Source organism: Camellia sinensis, chromosome 2 (assembly GCF_055761805.1).
Source record: "Camellia sinensis isolate YWXY chromosome 2, ASM5576180v1, whole genome shotgun sequence".
Lineage (NCBI taxonomy): Eukaryota > Viridiplantae > Streptophyta > Magnoliopsida > Ericales > Theaceae > Camellia > Camellia sinensis.
Window position 1 is genome coordinate 74,420,789 of NC_138962.1, and position 21,035 is coordinate 74,441,823.

General features: G+C 38.3%; 2 protein-coding genes across 5 annotated transcripts; both read left to right on the plus strand.

Moving 5' to 3' along the window:
* Positions 1 to 140: 140 nt before the first annotated feature.
* LOC114279179 (protein SEMI-ROLLED LEAF 2) lies at positions 141 to 20,424 on the plus strand. Of its 4 annotated transcripts, none has more exons than XM_028221383.2 (20): positions 141 to 661; positions 1,215 to 1,353; positions 2,331 to 2,405; positions 2,508 to 2,623; positions 3,077 to 3,191; positions 4,573 to 4,701; positions 4,871 to 4,918; positions 5,460 to 5,656; positions 5,775 to 5,971; positions 10,297 to 10,580; positions 10,665 to 10,814; positions 14,162 to 14,548; positions 14,671 to 14,820; positions 15,366 to 15,444; positions 15,524 to 15,648; positions 16,669 to 16,860; positions 17,017 to 17,157; positions 17,453 to 17,590; positions 18,926 to 19,132; positions 20,045 to 20,424. In XM_028221383.2, exons 2-20 carry the CDS (start codon positions 1,219 to 1,221, stop codon positions 20,165 to 20,167), a joined length of 2,988 nt encoding a protein of 995 aa, XP_028077184.2. In that variant the 5' UTR covers positions 141 to 661; positions 1,215 to 1,218; the 3' UTR covers positions 20,168 to 20,424. The 4 variants fall into 4 exon arrangements, with proteins under 4 accessions (XP_028077184.2, XP_028077187.2, XP_028077185.2 ...); XM_028221384.2 differs by having other exon boundaries at positions 204 to 661; positions 1,206 to 1,353; XM_082914827.1 differs by having other exon boundaries at positions 398 to 713.
* LOC145820121 (short-chain dehydrogenase RED1-like) lies at positions 6,589 to 8,003 on the plus strand. Its single transcript, XM_082914828.1, has one exon. It carries the CDS (start codon positions 6,923 to 6,925, stop codon positions 7,622 to 7,624), a length of 702 nt encoding a protein of 233 aa, XP_082770954.1. The 5' UTR covers positions 6,589 to 6,922; the 3' UTR covers positions 7,625 to 8,003.
* Positions 20,425 to 21,035: the final 611 nt, after the last annotated feature.

Consider the following 21,035-nt stretch of genomic DNA (forward strand, 5'->3'; position numbering starts at 1 on the left):
TATTATAAAATAAAAAAATTATAATTAAATTTTTTTATATCATAAATAATTTAAATAATCAAAATAAGATTCATAACAAGTTATCACCCTAAAATTCTGCCAAACCCAATTAAAGTGCTACGCAAGGAGATATTCCATGTGAGGATGGTTATGAAAACAAGGTTGGCTAATTTATGATATTAAAGGCACTTCATTATTCAATTAAACCCCTTTCTAACATTTTTCCACCATTATAGTTTTCAAACAAAAGTGAACTTCAAATTTCAATTACTAAAATACACATAGAAAAAGTGTTCAAACTCAAAAGCAATCATCACTTCAAATTCAAGTTCAAATCGAATTTCAAACTCTCCCAATCCAAACTATAAAAAGAAAAACGAAAAAATAAAGCAAAAGCATGTTTGGGATTTTTTTTTGAGTCTTCCCAAAATTCTGACACAAAACCATAAAGCAGTTTTCTCTACTGTCAATCACGTGATACCGTCCCTCCATCCTCTCCCCGATGTTCGTTTGATTCTTCTCGAACCACTCTCTCTCTCTCTCTCTCTCTCTCTCCACACTGTTTGTTTGTTTTGTTCGACATTGTTGATTCTTGCCGGTGTTCTTCAAGCATAAACCCTGCGGGAGGTTTCACTACCCAGATCAGCCTCCGCAGGGCAAGGTATGCGTTTCTCTTCTCTCTTTTATGCTTTTGGCGCTATTTGATGTTCTGGGTATGTCGTATATATTTTTTTTTCGCTCTTTTGGCGATTTTTTGGATCTATCCTTCAGTTTGGGTTCTGGGTATTTTCTTTCTCAAAAATTTGGTGTAATCTTGGGCAAATGTAATTAGTATTTCAGTTTCTTCTCTGTCTAGTCCTGATTGTTTTTTTTTTTCTTTCTAGCATGTCTTTTTGGTGGTTTGGTAATTTTCTCTCCTTTCTTCATTTTCAAATTTTGGATTATTTTTTTTGGGGTTAAGTTGTGTGGTAGGTGTGATCTTTGTTTGTTCTGAGGCCTGTGTGATCTCTGTGTGTTCTTTTTTTAGCTCCCAAAGATGTTTTCTTACTTTCCTTCTGGGTTTTGGGTTCTGGTTTTGTGTGTATGTGTATTTATGTCTACATATGTTGCAACTTTGGGTTTGTTGGATTTGTTGTTTCATGCTCTGGTGGTGATTTTGGTAGAAGATTTTAGTGGATGTCACTGTTTTTTCTTATTTTTTTTAGTATTTGTAGGAAAATGGGTTTTATTTCTCGGAAGATATTCCCAGCATGTGGGAAAATGTGTGTTTGCTGCCCTGCTTTGAGGTCTAGTTCTCGCCAACCGGTTAAGCGTTACAAGAAACTGCTTGCTGAAATTTTCCCCAAATCTCTGGTTAGTATTTTCTTTGAATCTGGTGGCTTCTTGTTCAGAAAAATTCTCAATTATAGATTTCAGTCATTTGTGTCATGTTGTCTCACATCTCTGCATGGTTCAGCAAATGTATGAATGTGAATGAGTGTAGCTGACCAAATGTATCATGTGAATCTGTTAACACTAGCTGGTTTGAGCTCTTGTTAGTTTGTGTTTGGAGTTTTAGCACTTAGGTCACATTAGATTATCCTAACTCTATCCACCTGGGTAAGGTGATGCTCGGGTTTCTTGAGGACTTAATCCCAAGTCTAAGTAAGCATCCAAGAAAAAATATCACTTCACCATGATTGCATCTTTGGACTTATTCTTTGTCACCCACGGGTGGTGATGAGTTGATTTATTCTTTCAAAGTGTAGGCTTTGTCCATTTATAAATTTTTTGGTAGGTCCAAATTTTGACCTTAGCTGATGTGTTACACAAACTCAGGTGTGGATATGTATCTTGAGGTTAAACCCATCAAACCTGGGTATGTGGACTCGGCAAAAAGGGGTTGTTTTTATGTTTTAATCTTATTGTGTGAGATAAAATGGTGTTATCATATAGTGTCAAAAATACATTTTATTCATTTTATAACAATTATAAAATAATATATATAATGATATTATAAATCAATATATATATAATGATAGTGTGAAAACAAATATATAATATAAGAAGTGTTCAATGGAAAGTATCATACACGTATCCCATACTCTTGTCCAAGTGTCGAGCCTCCGACACGGGGATATGATTTATTTTGAAGTTTCTGGCCAGTGAACCAAATATATTGAGATAGAAATTTTTTCATGATGAGAAGTTAACTTCAAATATTGTGTAGTGGGTGGCTTGATTTTCAGGGAGCTACTTGATTGACTTTATTCTTTTGGGTTAAATGAATGAAATACTATGTTCTTATCTATCATGTATGGAAAAGTTTAAGTATACATTTTGTTATGCAGAATGGTCCGTCAAGTGAACGGAAAATTGTCAAGTTATGTGAATATGCTGCCAAAAACCCTTTTAGAATCCCAAAGGTATTGACATTGTCATCATACCATTTAACAATCTAATTGGGTTTGACCTTTTGAATTAATGTGCAATGCTGATGTATTGCGGATGCTATTTATTCTCAATAGATTGCACAATATCTAGAAGAAAGGTGCTTGAAAGAACTGCGATGTGATCACATCAAATTTGTCAATATCGTCACAGAAGCGTACAATAAGTTGCTTTGTATTTGTAAAGAGCAAATGTAAGTTATGTTCTCTGCTATTAATATTACTTTCCACTATGATGCTCATTGTTGAATAGAAGTCTTGGAATTTTTTGAGTAGACCGTAAATCTAAAATCACACTAGTCATGCTATGGCCTTTATCCCTCATAGAAAAAAGATTACTAAATTATTATTATTTTTTTCTTGCAAACTTTTTTGCTTAAATTTTTGGTCTCTTGAAAAGTTAAAAGGTTCACTGTGCTGTTTCACTTTTGTTTTCATGCTAGATCTGGACACACGGTATTCTATTGAAAAGCTTGGTGCTAACATGTTTGATACTTATGTAGACCAAATAGGAAATATTTTTTTTAATAACCTTTTCATTTTGTTTTTATTTTTTACTTTGTTTTACTCTGGACTAAAGTGGCCAAAGTATAATGGAAAAAGTAGAATTCTCTTGTAATAGTATTTTATTTTCTTTTATTTTGCAGGGCATATTTTGCTGTCAGTCTGCTGAATGTTGTTAATGAACTATTAGATAACTCCAAGAAAGATGCCGTGCAACTAATTGGTTGCCAGACATTAACTAGGTTCATTTATAGTCAGGTAAATTATGTGCCTTCCCTCTATTCTTAATGAGTACTTGAATATGTTGTATAAATGGGGAAGGAGATCTTGTTGATCAATTTTAGATATTCTGCTAAATATATATTATAGTACAATCTCAAGAATCTGAGCTGGAAATCTTGGTTACGTGGATGCTTTTTTGGATTGTTTCTTCTTTTAATGGGTGAAAAGGATTTCTGTAATTGTTGAAACTGTTGCTTGCAGTAATGTAAAGAAAATGAAAAGATACTGCTGGCCTCATGACCGGTATTCTTGTTTTAAAAAATATAGCAAGAAGTCAATTGCATCAGATGTTTACTATGGCACCATGTCCTATGGGATTAAAATCATGTAATTTTGTTTGCTGTATTATTCAAACTTTAAAGGTATTAATTAACACTTAATAATAAGATAATTTGGAATGTTTGCAAATAGTTGGAGGCTTGGAGTTGTCTCCAAATATGTTGATAACATGATATTAATGGTCTTGACCTTTTCTAATGTAAGTTGAACCATTTCCTATTACAATTCCTACAGATTACTTTCTGCTAATAGGCTCAACTCCATTAGAGATGAGAAAAAAATTGTATGCATTCCAAATCTTGCCCCTTCTTCCCCCACTCCACCTTTAATGAATGAATTAATAATAATAGTTTTTTGATGAGTAAAAATTTTATTAAGAAAGTATCACGAAAGGCAGCGCAACCTGTACACATGGAGTATACAGAAAACAAAAACAAAACCAAAACCAAAACAGAAACGTATGTTCCCTAAAAAAGTCAACAAATCAAGCAAAGAGTAAGGAAAAGACTCCCTAAGCCAAAAATATATGGACAAGATCAGTGCATTTTAAACACAAAATAGACATCTAAATCTTATCAAAAGACTTTTGATTTCTTTCATTCCTCAAGCGCGACATGAGCCAGAGAGTAAGCTCCTATGCCCTTCAAAAGCTACCTCTCGGACAATCTCTAAATCCAAGAGGTAAACAATTCTTGAACTGAATAGGGCATCACCCACTTCACACCAAAGTTAAAAAATAGAATTTTTAGTAACAAACTTAAATTAACTGGCTATTTTGTTCGTCTGTTTTAAATTTTAATTATTTCTTCTATTTTTGAAGATGATTAGCTTCACAGTGTGAAAAATTGCAAATATTCAGAAGGTCGATGATTTAGGCCAAATACACCAGTTAATTAATCTTAGATCTATATGTTTGGAAAGAACAATAATGTTCAGCATTGTTAGCTTGTTGCTCGCAGTTAATAGTGTATGGTACTTATTATTTTACATGCATATTGTATGGCCATTTTCTTTTAATTGATTCTGATTAGCACTTTTTCCTGTTGTTCTCTCTTGTTTTGTCCTGATGCATGAATAGGTAGACGGAACTTACACATACAATATTGAAAATTTGGTTAAAAAAGTATGTATACTAGCTCGTGCTACTGGAGAAGAACATGAGAAGCGCTGCTTGAGGGCATCAGGCTTGCAGTGCCTTTCAGCCATGGTAATTTGATAGTTTGTTTACTTGTTTATTCAATTTAATGTTTCTGGCAAATTTTCTTCTCTAGCATCCATTTAGTAATATTGCATTTTACTTCATTCTTTATTGTTGCCTGTATCCTTTCTACTTTCTAATGCAAATGTAGTTACTGAGTAGCCTTCTTCCTTTGCAGGTATGGTTCATGGCAGAGTTTTCGCACATCTTTGTTGATTTTGATCAGGTTAGTCTTTTTTTTTTTGGTGCTATATTTCGTAAAGCTGTTTATTGCTTTAGTGGACATTCTTTGGTGTGGGGTTTCTTGAAAGGGTTATGCAGTTGTTGGGACTTCCCATGAGATTGGCTTAATCATTAAGTTCTATATAATTTTTAAACAAGAAGGTTGCAATGAAATATTGATGTATCACCATAATGGCCAAAGGGAATTAGAACAATATCATTTCTTTAGATCCTAGAATCCTACCGTTTGAGATTCATTTACATGCTGTCAATAATCTGATTTACTCATTTCAAATCTTTAATAAGATCGGAAGCATTCAATTTTGATGGAACTTCCCAAAACATAAACTTTCCATGTATTAAATACTAACTACATGTTGACACTGTTAATTGAGTTACTCATATTGCCCCTTTTTGTGGATATGAATAAAGTGCTTAATTGTGTAATCTTTGTCTATATATGCATGGCTTCCATTCCAATTTAGGTATGATTTATGGACATAATAATGTGCATCAACTTTAGTTTGTTTATCTTCATACTGCAGATTGTGCATGTCACTTTGGCTAACTATGAGCCAGATACAATAAATGAAGATGATGATGAAAGAGGGGAATTACATCATCATTGGGTGGATGAAGTAGTTAGATGCGAAGGGAGAGTTGGCACTGGTACTGAAATGATCCCTAGCAGCATGATGATTAGGTCACGACCAGAGAAGAAAGATCCTTCTCTTTTAACCAGGTTCAAATTCCAAAGGCATTGTGCTACATTTTTAAACTTGTACCAAAAAGGTATGCAAACATAATCCTGTCTTGCATTCTAATCATTTTACTTCTATTTTTTTATTTTATCCATACAGAGAAGAGATTGAGACACCAAAAGTATGGGTGCAAATATGTATCCAAAGAATGGTTGAACTAGCCAAAGAGAGTATAACAATGCGCCGGATATTGGATCCAATGTTTGTCTATTTTGATACTGGCCGACATTGGGTTCCTCGGCATGGGTTGGCAATAATGATTCTGTCTGATATGTGCTACTTCGTGGAGATTCCAGGTGACTTGACATATTCTGCCTCATGTTTTGTTGATGTGCCAAAATTTCAAATCACATCATTTTCTTTTCCTGTGTTCTCTCTTTTTCCCAAGGAGAATGCCTAGACACTTATTAGTGGTGTGCAATTGCAGTACTATACCTTTCCAAGTATCTATTTTACAAATAAAAGAATTTGGATTTTGTAACTATTAAGAACAACATATATTTTTCGTTCTCTTGTATATTGGTGGTGTTTGGTGTAGCTGTTAAAATAGATTATAGATTATAGCTTAACAGATTATAGATTATGACTTTAATCAGAAGCGGTTAATCTGTTTGGTATAGCTGTTGGATTATAGATTTAAGTTGCTGAGTAGTGTTTGTTAAATAAGCTGTGAAGTAGTTTTTTCAATTAATTTTTATTTTTTATTATTCACTATTTGTCTACATTTTTCATAAAAAATAATAATAATATTTAATAGTCCATTTAAGTCTTTTTCTATTTTTAAAAAAATAAAAAATAAAAAAATCTAAGAGTATAACGGTGAATTAACATGTCCACAGCAGAAGCTGATAATCAGAAGCAAGGGGTGAGCAGCTTCTCAGAATCAGCTTTTTTGACTTAAAATAAGTTGTTATGTTAGAATTTCCCATCTTTACCTTCACCTACTCCACTACACACTCCACTTCACTTACCTCCACTTCACCACACACTCCACTTCACCTAACCCACTATCACCTCCACTACACCTACTACCACATTTTCTTCTATATATAGATTGTATAGGAATTGTAATTTATCAATCTTGTAATACATCAATCAATAATATACTTCAATATTGTTTACATGGTATCAGAGCAGGTTTAGAACCTAATATTTTAGCTTCACCGGCGGGCGACAACCTCACCTTAGCCGTCCGCCGGATCCCAACCTATTCCCCTATCATCTCTATCATTCTATTATTCTCGATCATGGAGTCGTCTTACAACAAACAGGTGGTCCTCATCACAGGCTGTACCACTGGCGGCATATGCCACGCGCTCGCACGAGCCTTCGCCGCCGAGAAATGCGTGGTGGTGGCGACGAGTCGGTCTCGGTTTTCCATGGCGGACCTGGAAGAGGACTCAAGGTTCTTCCTTCAAGAGCTCGACGTGTTGTCCGATGAGAGCGTCCAAAACGTTCTCTCCAATGTTCTTCAAGAGTTTGGACGCATCGATGTCCTCGTCAACAATGCTGGGGTCCAATTCGTAGGACCTCTTGCTGAGATCCCTCTTTCTGCAATTCAAGCTACTTTCAATACCAATGTTTATGGTACCATGAGATTGATACAAGCTGTGGTGCCTCACATGGCCTCTAGAAAGAAGGTTAAGATTGTAACTGTGGGAAGTGTTTCTGTTTTGGCCCCTCCACCATGGGCAGGTGCTTACACTGCATCTAAGGCTGCTCTGCATGCACTAACTGATTCCTTGAGATTGGAACTTAGGCCATTTGGGATCGATGTTATCAATGTTGTCCCAGGAGCCATTAGATCAAACCTAGGAAATTCTGCTGCAGCTAGCTACAGTCGAATGCCTGAATGGAAATTATACAAGCAATTCAATGAAGCAATCCAAGCAAGCCCTCAACAGCACCTTGAAACTTATTTTATTTTATTTTCTTATCTCTCTTTTTGACTATTACAACACAGCACCAGCACACTTGTTCCCACCTTTCATCATGGTCTCCACTTTCTTTTCTTTTTTTTTATTTTAATCCATCTTTTTGAAAACAAAACCGCATCACCAGCTTTGCACACCAACCCAATTTCCATCTCACATTTCTTTTTTTAATATATATATATATCTTAAAATAATGCATCATCAAACCACACCCATGTGCACCCACGTTCTTTCCCCCTTTTCTTTTATTTAACTATATATATATATATATTTATTATCATATATTTTCACTACTCCTATTTTTATTTTATTTTATTTTATTTTATTTATTCTCTCTTTCTTTTTCTATCCATTTTCCTTATTATAAAAAAAAAAAAAAAAAAACAACAACAAACCAAGGAAGACGACGAACTGCTACCACACTCATTTTATTCATATTGGGGCTCATCCCGATCATCATTTTACAACAAAAAAAAAAAAAAAAAAAAAAAAAAAAAAAAAAAAAAACAAAAACACAAACCAACACAAACCATCCACACCCACAGTGGGATTTTTCTTCTCTACTCTGCCGCCGGCCTCTTCTTTTTGCCTCCAGTCTGCTCCTCCACTGCAGCATCTGGCGGTCCTCCAAATCGGAACATCACGGTGGCCTTCCGTTTCAGTTCCTTATTTTCCGCCTTCAGCACACTTATCTCTGCTCGCGCATCCTTATACATGCGTTGGAGCAGAGCCAGTTGGGAGTTTAACTGCTGCACCTCATTTGTCCTACTCTGCAGCCGGTTCGACAGGTTTGTGACCGCCGTCATGCTTTCCACACATACCTTCAAAGTATACTGATTGGCCTCCACATCCGACAGGACTGCCATTCTTTGCTCCACAGACCGCATCGGAAAGTTCAACGGAGTATACCCAGCGGTGTTTGGTTGAGGTTCCAGTGCCACCGCACCAGTTCTCTCTCTCGTTGACTCGTTGAGGTCGGGAAAGAGGGTGAGCAGTCCACGGGAAGACGAGGACGAGGCCATTTTTCTGGGCAACAGAGTGTTACAGCGTATTACAGAGTTTCTCTCTCAGCACAACAGTGTTACAGCCTCTCTCTCTCAGCACAACGAAGAGTTTTACAGAGGATTTCGCAGTTTTTTTTTTGCTTCTGCCTCGGCCTCAGGCTCTGTCATGGTTAAATAGCCGAGGCAGCCACGCGCATCGCGCGCCTCTTGCCGCCCGACACACTGGCACGCCTTTTCAGGGCACATCTTTTGATAAAATGGACACGCCTTTTGATGGCACACCTTTTGATGAATTGGGCACGCCTTTTGATGGCACGCCTTTTTGACAACTTTGGGCACACCTTTTGAGGGTGCAACTTTTTAAAGGGTCCGACAAGACTCTGTAAACTGTCCCGACATAGATTCCGGTTAGTTTTTACAGGGGTCCGACAAGACTCTGTAAACTGTCCCGACATAGATTCCGGTTAGTTTCTACAAGGGTCCGACAAGACTCTGTAAACTGTCCCGACATTGATTCCGGTTAGCTCCTTCAAGGGTCCGACAAGACTCTGTAAACTGTCCCGACATAGATTCCGGTTAGTTTCTACAAGGGTCCGACAAGACTCTGTAACTGTCCCGACATTGATTCCGGTTAGTTTCTACAAGGGTCCAGCAAGACTCCGTAAACTGTCACAACATTGTCTCCTTCAACGGTCCGACATGACCCCATAAACTGTCTTCTACAAACGGTCCGACATGACCCCATAAACTGTCTTCTACAACGGTCCGACATGACCCCATAAACTGTCTTCTACATCGGTCTGACACCACCATACAGTGTCCTCTACAACGTTATGACACCCCATACAGTGTCTTCACCAACGGTCTGACACGACCATACAGTGTCTCCTATCCTTTTTTATTTTTATGTATTTTCTTGTTTTGTTACTCTCTCCAAACTCAAGTTGGTTAGTTTCTCTCCTCCTTGAGTTTGCGGGGGGCTGTTAGAATTTCCCATCTTTACCTTCACCTACTCCACTACACACTCCACTTCACTTACCTCCACTTCACCACACACTCCACTTCACCTAACCCACTATCACATCCACTACACCTACTACCACATTTTCTTCTATATATAGATTGTATAGGAATTGTAATTTATCAATCTTGTAATACATCAATCAATAATATACTTCAATATTGTTTACATGTTAGAATCAGAAGCTGTTTGAAATAAGTTTAACCAAACAGTCCAAAATAACTTTTTAAAAGCCAGAAGCCATAAGTTGGCTTAAAAAAGCTGCACCAAACACCCCCATTGCTGGTTTGCAGATGTTAATGCATGTACTTTGTTATCATTAGTTATTAGTAGATGTTCATGCAGATGGTCACTTACCCTACAATATTGTTGGCTATGAAGGTTAACTGATTTCGGGTGCGTGCATATGGCAGCTTCTTAATTCTGTTTGAATACATAAATAAATTTACTGCTTTCTCTTGACTGGTTTAATTCTGTTTAAGTGATTTAAAAATGCTAATTGTCTGTCGTAAATTGTGTGAACTAAATTTGACAGCTAGATTTTCAATTTGTGATTCTATCATGTTCCTTTTTTGGTTATAAGTGCAGGCAACTGTATCGTAGAATAGAAACCAGCTTGATCTATTTGGATTTTACTGATGCTTATCTTATTCTTTTTTCAGGGAATCAGCAATTGATTTTAACTACTGTCATTCATCATTTGGACCACAAAAATGTTTCACATGATCCGCAAGTTAAATCTAGTGTCATCCAAATTGCTACTGCTTTGGTTCGGCAAATTAGATCTGAAGCTGTTCTCTCAGATATTGGATATATCAGTGACCTATGCAGGCATTTGAGGAAAAGTATTCAAGCAACAGTTGATTCAGTGGGAGAACAAGAGCCAAACTTGAATATCTCACTCCAAAATGCCATTGAAGATTGTTTGGTAGAAACTGCTAAAGGGGTAAATCCTTTGTCACTAATGAACTTTTCTTTCTTTTTCTGCTGTATTGAGTCTTCTAAGTTGATTTTTATCCATTGTTATTAGATTGCTGATGCAAGGCAACTATTTGATGTGATGGCGACGACACTGGAGAAGCTGCCGTCGGTTAAAGTAATTACCAGAGCAACCATTGAATCACTGATCATTCTTGCTCATGTAATTTCATTAGCATCTGTCTCTTCATTTTCACAGCAGGTGAGTTGATTTGGATATTCCTGTCGTATCCTCTGTATATGCCTGTGCATGTCCATGCATCTGGTGAATTTCGTTATTTCCTTTTTTTAGCTTTATTTATTTTTAAATGGTTTTTGAGGTCAGAACTATGTGGCATAGACCCCAATACGTGACATGGACACAAAATAATATGGAATTATATAATTTCATTTCTAAATTAGTATATGCGTATAGGTGTTTCCATAGAGTTAGTGTCCGGCATGTGTTCAACACAGACATGATTGCTTCCTAGAAGTGTCTATGCCTACTTAGGGTAAAATATTTTTAAGCCGACTTCAGGTAAGATTGTTATTATAATGTGCCGTTTGGTAACATGGTGTCGTTTGGTAACACTTACGTTTTCAGTTTTCTGTTTATATTTACAAAAGTTTTAAAAACTCAAATAAAAACTTGTTTGGTAAAATTTTTGATTTATAAATCAGTGGTCTCAGTTTATAAATTTGGCCAAAAAATGAAAACACAAAAAATGTGTTTCCATTTTGAGTTTTCAGTTTTTTTTTTTTTTATCACCCAACACTAGCCACTACCCGCCACCATTTTCCACCACCGTCTTCCGCCGCCACCACCTACCACCCACCCCCCACCACCACCACCACCACCACTCACCACCCACCTACCACCACCACCCACCTGCCACCACCACCACCACTCACCACCCACCTACCACCACCACCCACCTGCTACCCACTCGCCACCACCATCTACTCCTCGCCACCACTACCACCACCTACCTGCCATCCACTCGCTACCACCCACCACCCGCCACTACCATCCACCGCACGCCACCACCACCACCCGCCACCTACTTGCCACCACCACTCACCACCCACCAGCCACCACCATCCACCACCTGTCACCACCAGCCACCCACCAACACCAGCCACCTACCACCCATCCGCCACCTACCTACCACCACCACCCACTTGCTACCACCTACCACCCGTCACTCACCCACCCACCCACCACCACCACCACCACCACCACCACCCGCTACTTACTTGCCACCACCCACCACTTATTTGCCACCACCCACCACTACCCACTTACTACCACTTACCACCCGCCACCGTCACCCACCCACCCACCCATCACCACCACCCCTCATCTGCTACCCACCTACCACCACCCGCCATCCACCACCCACCTGCCACCACCGCCACCACCACCACCACCACCCACTCGCTACTACCCGCCACCGTCACCCACCCACCCACCATCACCACCCACCACCCACCCACCCATCATCACCACCCACCCGCCACCACCCATCACCACCTGCCATCCGCCACCCACCACCTGCCATCACCACTACGACCACCCACTCGCTACTACCCGCCACCGTCACCCACCCATCCACCATCACCACCCACCACCCACCTGTCCACCATCACCACCCACTCGCCACCACCCATCATCACTTGCCATTCGCCACCCACCTGCCACCACCACTCACACGCTACCACCCACCACCCGCCACCGTCACCCACCCACCACCACCACCCGCCATCCACCATCCACCTGCCACCACCACCCACCACTACCACCCACTCGCTACCACCCACCACTCGCCACCGTCACCCACCCACCCACCACCGCCCACCCACTCACCTGCCACCACCTACCGCCACCAGCTACCCACCACCCACCGTCACCACTTTCCACCACCGTCTTCTGCCGCCACTTGCCACCACTTGTCATTTCTCACTCTTTTTTATATTTTTTAATTTTTTTAAACATTTTGTCAATTACCAAACGCGTTTGTAGTTTATGTTTTTCTAAAAATAAACAAAAAGTAAACAAAAACCAGTTTATAAAATTTTTGTAAATATAAACTGAAAACGTAAACGTTACCAAACACACAACGTTTTCAGTTTTCTGTTTATATTTACAAAAATTTTAAAAATTCAAATAAAAACTTGTTTGGTAAAATTTTTGATTTATAAATCAGTGGTTTCAGTTTATAAATTTGGCCAAAAAATAAAAATACAAAAAATGTGCTTCCGTTTTGAGTTGAGTTTTTTTTTTTACCACCCAACACTGGTCACCACCCACCACCATTTTCCACCACCGTCTTCCGCCACCGCCGCCACCGCCACCACCCACCACCACCACCCACCACTCACCTGCCACCCACTCGCCACCACCACCCACTCCTCCCTCGCCGCCGCTGCCGCCGCCACCACCACCACCACCTACCACCCGCCACTACCATTCACTGCCCGCCACCACCACCCGCTACCTACTTGCCACCATCACTCACCACCCACCTGCCACCACTATCCACCACCAGCCACCCACCACCACCAGCCATCTGCCACCCACCAGCCACCAGCCACCGCCATCACCCACCACCCACCTGCCCCCACCACCCACCACCACCACCACCACCACCCACTCGCTACCACCTACCACCCGCCACTGTCACCCACCCATCACCACCACCACCACCACCACCACTGCCACCACCCCCACCCGCCACCACCCACCCCCACCTGCCACCACCCATCGACCACCCGCCGCCGCCGCACCACCACCGCCACCCACTCACTACCACCCACCACCACCCGCCATCCGCCACCACCACCCACTCGCTACCACCCGCCGCCACCGCCACCGCCACCGCCACCACACCACCACCATCACCATCACCTACTCGCTACCACCCGCCACCGTCACCCACCCACCAACCCACCCACCACCACCTGCCATCCGCCACCCACCACCTGCCGCCGCCGCCGCCACCACCACCACCACCACCACCACCACCCACTCGCTACCACCCACCACCACGAGCTGCCCACCACCTACCATCACCACTTTCCACCACTGTCTTCTGCCACCACTTGCCATTTCTCACTCTTTTATATTTTTAAATTTTTTAAAATATTTTGTCAATTACCAAACGAGTTTGTAGTTTATCTTTTTCTAAAAATAAACAAAAAATAAACAAAAAACCAGTTTATAAAATTTTTGTAAATATAAACTGAAAACGTAAACGTTACCAAACACACCAGTGTTCAATTAAATGATTTTTTGATTTCACATTGCATATGTAATATATTACCAATAAACATTGAACGTGGGATGCATGCTACCAGCCATATTAATGCTCTTGTTTTATAACCTACCGAATGAGTCCTTTTTAACTTCTCCCTTTAAGTAGCTGATGCTGTATGCACTTTGGAATATGGTGAAGATTTTACAACGCAACATATTTAAAAAAGTTGACATTGATGGACAATCTTCCTCAAAAGTTTCTCTTTTACAAAACAGTGAATTAACTATTTTTTTTGCAACATTTTCTATAGGTGTTTCCAGAGGCTCTTCTTGTTCAGCTTTTGAAAGTAATGTTGCATCCTGACGTTGAAGTACGTGTCGGGGCACATAAAATATTTTCTGGTCTTCTCATCCCAAGTTCTAATCATCCACTACGTGATGTTTCTAACCATCCAAGGAGATGGCATTCCAATTCTGCCTCTGCATTTGCTTCAATTACTGCTCTACTTGAAAGGCTTCGGAGAGAAAAGGATGGAACTAAAGTACAAAAGCATGCAATTAATATTCGAGATGATTTTAATGAAAGAGACGCTGAAGAAGAACGGCAGCAGGGGCGGGCTCTCAAGAATTCCCCTAATTTCTACAAAATAAGTTCTATAATTGACAAGACTGCTGGATCAACTAGCTTGGCTGTGGCTGTAAGGATATATATGTATATTTTCTGTAAAAGTATTTTATATGCATATATTATGAAATTTAAATAGTAAATCTAAATTTGTTGCACTAGTCTTAATACAAGTGCATTATGTGATTGGCACAGGAACCATCTATTATGAAATTTAGTGAGGATCAAATAGCACAGTTGCTGTCTGCCTTTTGGGTACAAGCTAATCTTCCAGATAATCTACCTTCAAATGTTGAAGCTATAGCCCATTCTTACTGCTTGGCACTTATTTCGTTACGCCTTAAGGTAAGGATTCTGGCGTGCATTCTCCTTCTTGCCTTTCTTTCAGCTTTTCATTCCATGTTGTTTTCTTTGCAATGTAATTTTGTGCCTTTAGATCTTACTGGGGGAACTGCATCAATTTCAAATTGATTAATGGTACGCTTGAATATGACAAATAGAATTGTTCTATTATGTCTATTCTTTTGTACATATTTGTCATACAAGATGTTTGTGATATTATAGAAATTGCAGCCATTGTGAAAATGCTTGTGATAAATCAGAACAGTGTGGTATCATGAAATCCTAAAACTGCTATGATAGTACAAATTGTTTTGATGGATGTGTTCCTTCAAATGCTATGTAATTGGGCACCCAAGTCTACCTAGGGGCTCATGGGACGGACTTGTGAATTGTTATGTGCTTCTTCTTCTTCTATTCTTCAAGACTCTTTTACTAACTATGTGCACAAGCATGCTATTTATGTTCTTGTTTTCTTATATTTTTTATTTTAAAATTATATATATCGGGTTGACTCTCTTATAAAACCTCTCGTACTTGTTTTGTTGCAGAGTCACAGTAACAACCTAGTGGTCCGCTTCTTTCAGCTTCCCCTGTCGCTTAGGAATATGTCATTGGACCCTAACAATGGTATGTGAAAAGCACCTCTTAAACGTGGAGAAGATTGAAGTTGTGGAATTGATGTGTTTCTACATTTTTTTTTTGGTAGGGATGTGGCCTCCAACATACCAGAGATTAGTTCTTATATTATCAACGGCAATGTTGATGTTTGCAGCAAAGTTATATCAGATTCCTGATTTGAATGATTTGATTAATTCATTGGTTGAATGTGATGTAAGTTTCACTTGCCATGCATTTAATTATAGTCATGTTTTGTAATTAGTTAATTTAAGAGTCTGTTTGGACCAGGGTTTTAAATATTGGTTGTTATGTATTGTTTCGGGCATTACGTAATGGGATTTGGCCTTTTGATACCATTATGCATTGATATATTGACTAATACTGTCCATTACTCTATGATATTGGCTGATATATGACCATATTATCAATATTGATATTTTGATACCGTTACTTAAAATCGTGATTTGGATGGATATGGATTTTCAATCAAGGGATTTGAAGTTAAAAATATTGGAGAGTTAGATATTACAGGTGGAGAGAAATTCTAGAAGAAGATAAGTTAACATAAAAGAGATGTATTTAGTAGGAACCTTGTTACTGGAAGAGAATCCTCAACATGATCTCAAATAACTACTTTTATATAGAGCCTATTTGGTGTAGTTTTTTGCAAAATGAAAACTGATAATCAGAAGCAGAAGCTAAAAGCATCTTTCTGCCTGCTTCTCAATAATCAACTTTTTTTTTTTTTAAAAGAAAAGCTTATTTATTCTATTTTTGCCTTGTAAGCTTTTTAGCAGAAGCTGTGCTCTACACTCATGCACAATTTTCCAAAATAAAAAAGCTATAAGCAGCTACATAAGCTGCATCAAACAGCCTTATAAGCTGCACTAAACAGCCCATAGCTATTTCAAAGCCATCATGATAAAGCTATTTCATTCAATACTGAAATTTATAGGTAAACTATCAAATTTAAATTTGAGCTATTCTCTTTGAATAATTAATGTCAAAATCTATGCTTGTCAAAACCATATCCATCCAAACAGACCCTAGGTGTCTTCCTCTATAATCTCTTTCAAGTTTTACCTTTTTCTTTGTATCCTTCTGGTTAGCATGGGATGTCAGTTTTCTTTTGTTGCTTTCGTAGGGTTCATTGTGCCAAGTTTGTGTTACTTCAAATATAAGATTTACAACTAAAATTCATTAATCTTCAAAGGATGTTTTGTATGGTTTCAGGTGGATCCCTACTTGGGCATCAGTGACGACTTTCAAGTATATGTGAAGCCTGGGGCGGATGTGAGAGAGTATGGTTCTGTCACTGATAACCAAGTGGCCACATCATTGCTGTTTGATTTACGGAACAAGATCTCTGAATCTGACAAGATTCTCGTGGATATCTTAGTTCAGAACTTGTCTTCTAGTGTCGAGGTGTGGTTTGTAACTGATAAACCTGAGCTTCTACTGTTTATACTATTAGTCTATTACTCTCTCTCTCTCTCTCTCTCTCTGCACTTCTTATCAATGTGTGCAGTATATAGTATATACAAACTTATATCTGTATCTTCCATCTGTGCACATGTTCAGCTAGATGTGGCTGACCTTGTAAAGCAGCTTTCAGAACCATTTACACCTGATGATGCGTTCATGTTTGGTCCACAATCAATCCTTGATTTGGATCACATTCAGGCAATTGCAAATTCCAAGGAAACTCTTTCTTGTGATGGGGTATGCCCTTTCAGGGTCCTTGTCTGTTTTTTTATATTTTATTTTTTATCAGTAACAGTCCTTGTCTGCTGTTTTAAGATGTATGTTAGTTACCTGGATGAAAGTGCTTTTATTCTGTCAGATATCTAATCTTTAAGTATGTAATCAAATTGTCTTTTATCTGTTCAATTATTGAGTTAATTGGTCCAATTAGAAAATTATTTTTTTAATTTCAAACCTAGTAAAACTACACCAAGATATTTCCTGATAGTGATGCAATAGAAGCTTTATTGTATTATTTTCACTTATGTTTCAGGATTTTCTGACAAATTTGATAGCCGAGGACGATGCAATGAGTGAATCTTCTGTTGCTGACCTCTCTCGCTTCATCCCGAAGATGCCGGCATCCCCTTCCATGTCTCACATTGTCAGCATTGGGCAGCTTCTGGAATCGGTAATCTCATTCTTCCTGTGTGTGCATGCCCACATATTGACCGTTAAAAAAAGATTAGTGCATGTTAGTCAACAAGATCATGCAGCATCTAAAAGTTTTTAAGCTTGTCATTCATGAAAAGTGAGTTAACATGACACTAGAATCAATGAAAAAAAGATGGTACAATGGCTTTAGGTTGATTCTTCTGTTTCTAAACAAGTAAATTGGATAACACCTTCAATAACTCTCCTAGTTAGAATTCATCATTTATTGGGCTAGCCATTTTGTATAGACATGGCAGCATGGTTATCAGAATCCTGATCCAGATCGTAAGATCTATAGTTCTAGTTGGGCCAAATGATTCAGATCGCACTAGGATTAAAGCGATTATGATCTTAGTGATAAAATTGTGTAGAATCGCACTACGATCCTGATTCTACAACAATCCCGATCCTACAAAAAAAAAAAAAAAATTCTTATTATTTATTTCTTATATATGTATGTATGTGTATATTTATATAGGAAACTTGAGTATAAATTTTTTCTACAAACATCTCTTTAAATTTATGATAACATAAAAGATGTATTATATCAAATGAATCATTTTTCTATAATGATTTTACAATTTTTTAACATACATTATCATTATAGATAATTTAAGATTTTATTTTACATTAAAAGTAGAATCTTACGATTCTCGATCTGATTCTACGATTTGATCCATAAGTCCCTCCCAACGATCCTGCCTAGGATTCCGATTTTAACAACCTCGTGTGGCGGTTCAAGTTCAATAGTGACCATGATCTTTCTTTTTTTTTTTTTCTTTTCTCTTTTTTTTCTTGAGTCGGTCAGACTTTGACATGTGACGATACCAAAGCTCTTGTTGAAGAAAAAGTTTTTTGCACTTTCTTTTTGATGTTAATGTTTCCTTCAAACATTTTTTTAGTGTTGAAATAACAAAGGAATAAAAGAAATAGCGAAGGGCATACTTGTTTTTACTACCAAAATTTCAGGAAAGGCATTTAGTTTTGTTCCCTTTGCTGAAAAAAAGAAAAAAAGTCATTTAGTTGAGAAAGTTGTTTTTCTATGTTTCAATAAACCACAGCTTTGTCAAATTCTGGATATCATACCCGTCAAGTAATTTGTGTCTATACATAAATAGCATTTTGTGTACACATTGCATAAACTTGTGTTTTCACTTCTCTAATCCTCAATACGAGTTGTATTGCATTGCTTATCTCCTTGATCTGAGCTGGGGAAATGAAATCCATCTTGGTTATTTAATCATGCACATTTATGAACCATCTGCCATGCATCCTGGTCCTTGGCACGACACTTACCTAGTTTCGTTTTCAGGCACTTGAGGTCGCTGGTCAAGTGGCTGGAACGTCTGTTTCAACTTCACCCCTTCCATATAGCACCATGGCCAGTCAGTGTGAAGCTCTTGGAACAGGTGCAAGGAAGAAGCTCTCGAATTGGTTGACCCAAGAAAGTCATTACACAAAAACATCTGAGAAAGTACTTCCGTCATTTTCTGCAGATGGGTTGTCAGAAATCAGGAAGGTAAGCATACTTTGATTTCTTAATTAGTCTTGGTTGATCTAGAAGTTTTGAGTTTTATACTAGCCACTAGGCCTAGCAGAGGCCAACATGTATCCCTTGTTGAAGTTCACACATGCATAAGGTCAACATAGTTACTAAGGCCTTGTTTGGTTTGTGTTTCTCAAAAAATTTTGAAATTTTTTTTCTACAAATAAGTTTTTAAAAGTAATCAAATCAAACAAATTTTTTGAAATTTTTTTTCCAAAACTTGTTTGGTTTACAAGTTTTCCAAACAAATCTCTCTCTCATACACATCAAATCAATCACTTTTTCCAAAACTCCCTCTCAAAATAATTTTTCAAAACATCTTTTGAAAAAAACCAAACCAAACAACTTTTCGTACTTTTTATCTTTAAAACTCATCTTCCAAAATCAAACCAAACATACCCTAAGATTTTGCATGGGGAATCTATGTAGTGAGCACACTTCCATGGTGAGAAGAAGATTAGAAAACGTGACGCGTTGTGTGACTTTCCTAACCTGTTGTTCTAAAGGCTGCCTCTCTTGGCTGGATTTTGGTCCAGCCTACCACGGGGATCCCAAATCAAGCAACCCTACCTATATGAATGGTGTCGACTCCCCTTGTATTATAGGTCTTGTGCCATTTGTTCTAATTTTAGAGTTTGTGAAGGTACTGCTTATAGAAGTCCAAGTCCTGATACTGTTATAATATCGAGCAGTAAATATAATATCTACATATGTAATGTATTGGGATTTTGGACTTGTGATATTGATATTCGCTGATACTGTTTGATATTAGCTGGATATATACTAACAAGTATACTGATATTGTTACCATTTAAAACCATGCTCTTGCTTATAGTCAACCATATTCTGCATTCATTTTTTGATGGACCATTGGTGTTGGTGTAGGTAACCAATAGAGAGGGATCTGTTCCTGTTCAGGGAGCTATGCCGCAGATGGACCCATGGTTGGCTCTGAAGCTACCGCCTGCCAGCCCTTTTGACAACTTCCTCAGAGCAGCTAGGTATTAGAAAGAGTAGTCTGTTCGCACTGTATGTGTTAATCTGACCTGTAAAGTTGTAGGCAGTGGAGGACTTTTTAGCTCGGTATGATTTCAACTTAATTAACAATCAAGGGCTTCCAAGCCCCAGTTGTGTAATCATTGTATGCTGAGTGTTTTCTCGACTGGTAGCTACTTTTAAACATTGTACAATGCTGCAGTGTTTGTATGCAGTGTTTTATGTAGCTCTATCTGCGTGCACGTGCACGATGCATGTTGCTTAATCTATTTGCTGAGGCCCCGTGTGTGCAATTCTCTGTGCATGCTCGCCATGCATAGTGCATAATCTATTAGCTGAGGCGCTTCTTGGGCTTTTGGTTACGGCTATTGGATAATTATATGACATGTTTGATTTGGAGCGTGCCTGTATCTTGTATATTTTGTCCAACTTGCATGTAGTTGATTAATAAAATAGTGTTTGGTATTTCAGGCTTTACTTAGTTCTAAAAAATGAATGAAAAAGAAAATTAATCAAGATAATTCACAAATATTATGAGGAAATAACAAGCTTAGCAATCATTATGAAGTTTGTTCATAGGGACAGTCATAATTTGGAACGTAGTAATGTGCCATTTGAGAAAATTGCCCGTTTTCACTATTTTTTGAGAAACTTCATTGTATTGCTCATTTTTGGGGAAAAGATCGAATTCATAAGAAAAATGTTGACTTCATGATTTTTTTTTTTTTTTTTTTTTTTTTTAGGACTAAAATCTTGATGATCGTGTTTTCATACTTTCTCATAGTATTTGTATTTCTAAATCTAAAATGTTGAAAATTGAAATTCAAAATTGGTAACAACCCAAATTTTGTAGTTCTTATTGGTTTTATTTAGAAAATGG

Bases quoted from the DNA above. Each gene is read 5' to 3' on its own strand.
- LOC114279179 (XM_028221383.2), top strand. From the start codon at position 1,219: ATGGGTTTTATTTCTCGGAAGATATTCCCAGCATGTGGGAAAATGTGT. The intron at 3,192-4,572 runs GTAAATTATGTG...ATGCATGAATAG, and splicing joins CTAGGTTCATTTATAGTCAG to GTAGACGGAACTTACACATA. The intron at 4,702-4,870 runs GTAATTTGATAG...CTTCCTTTGCAG, and splicing joins TGCAGTGCCTTTCAGCCATG to GTATGGTTCATGGCAGAGTT.
- LOC145820121 (XM_082914828.1), top strand. From the start codon at position 6,923: ATGGAGTCGTCTTACAACAAACAGGTGGTCCTCATCACAGGCTGTACC.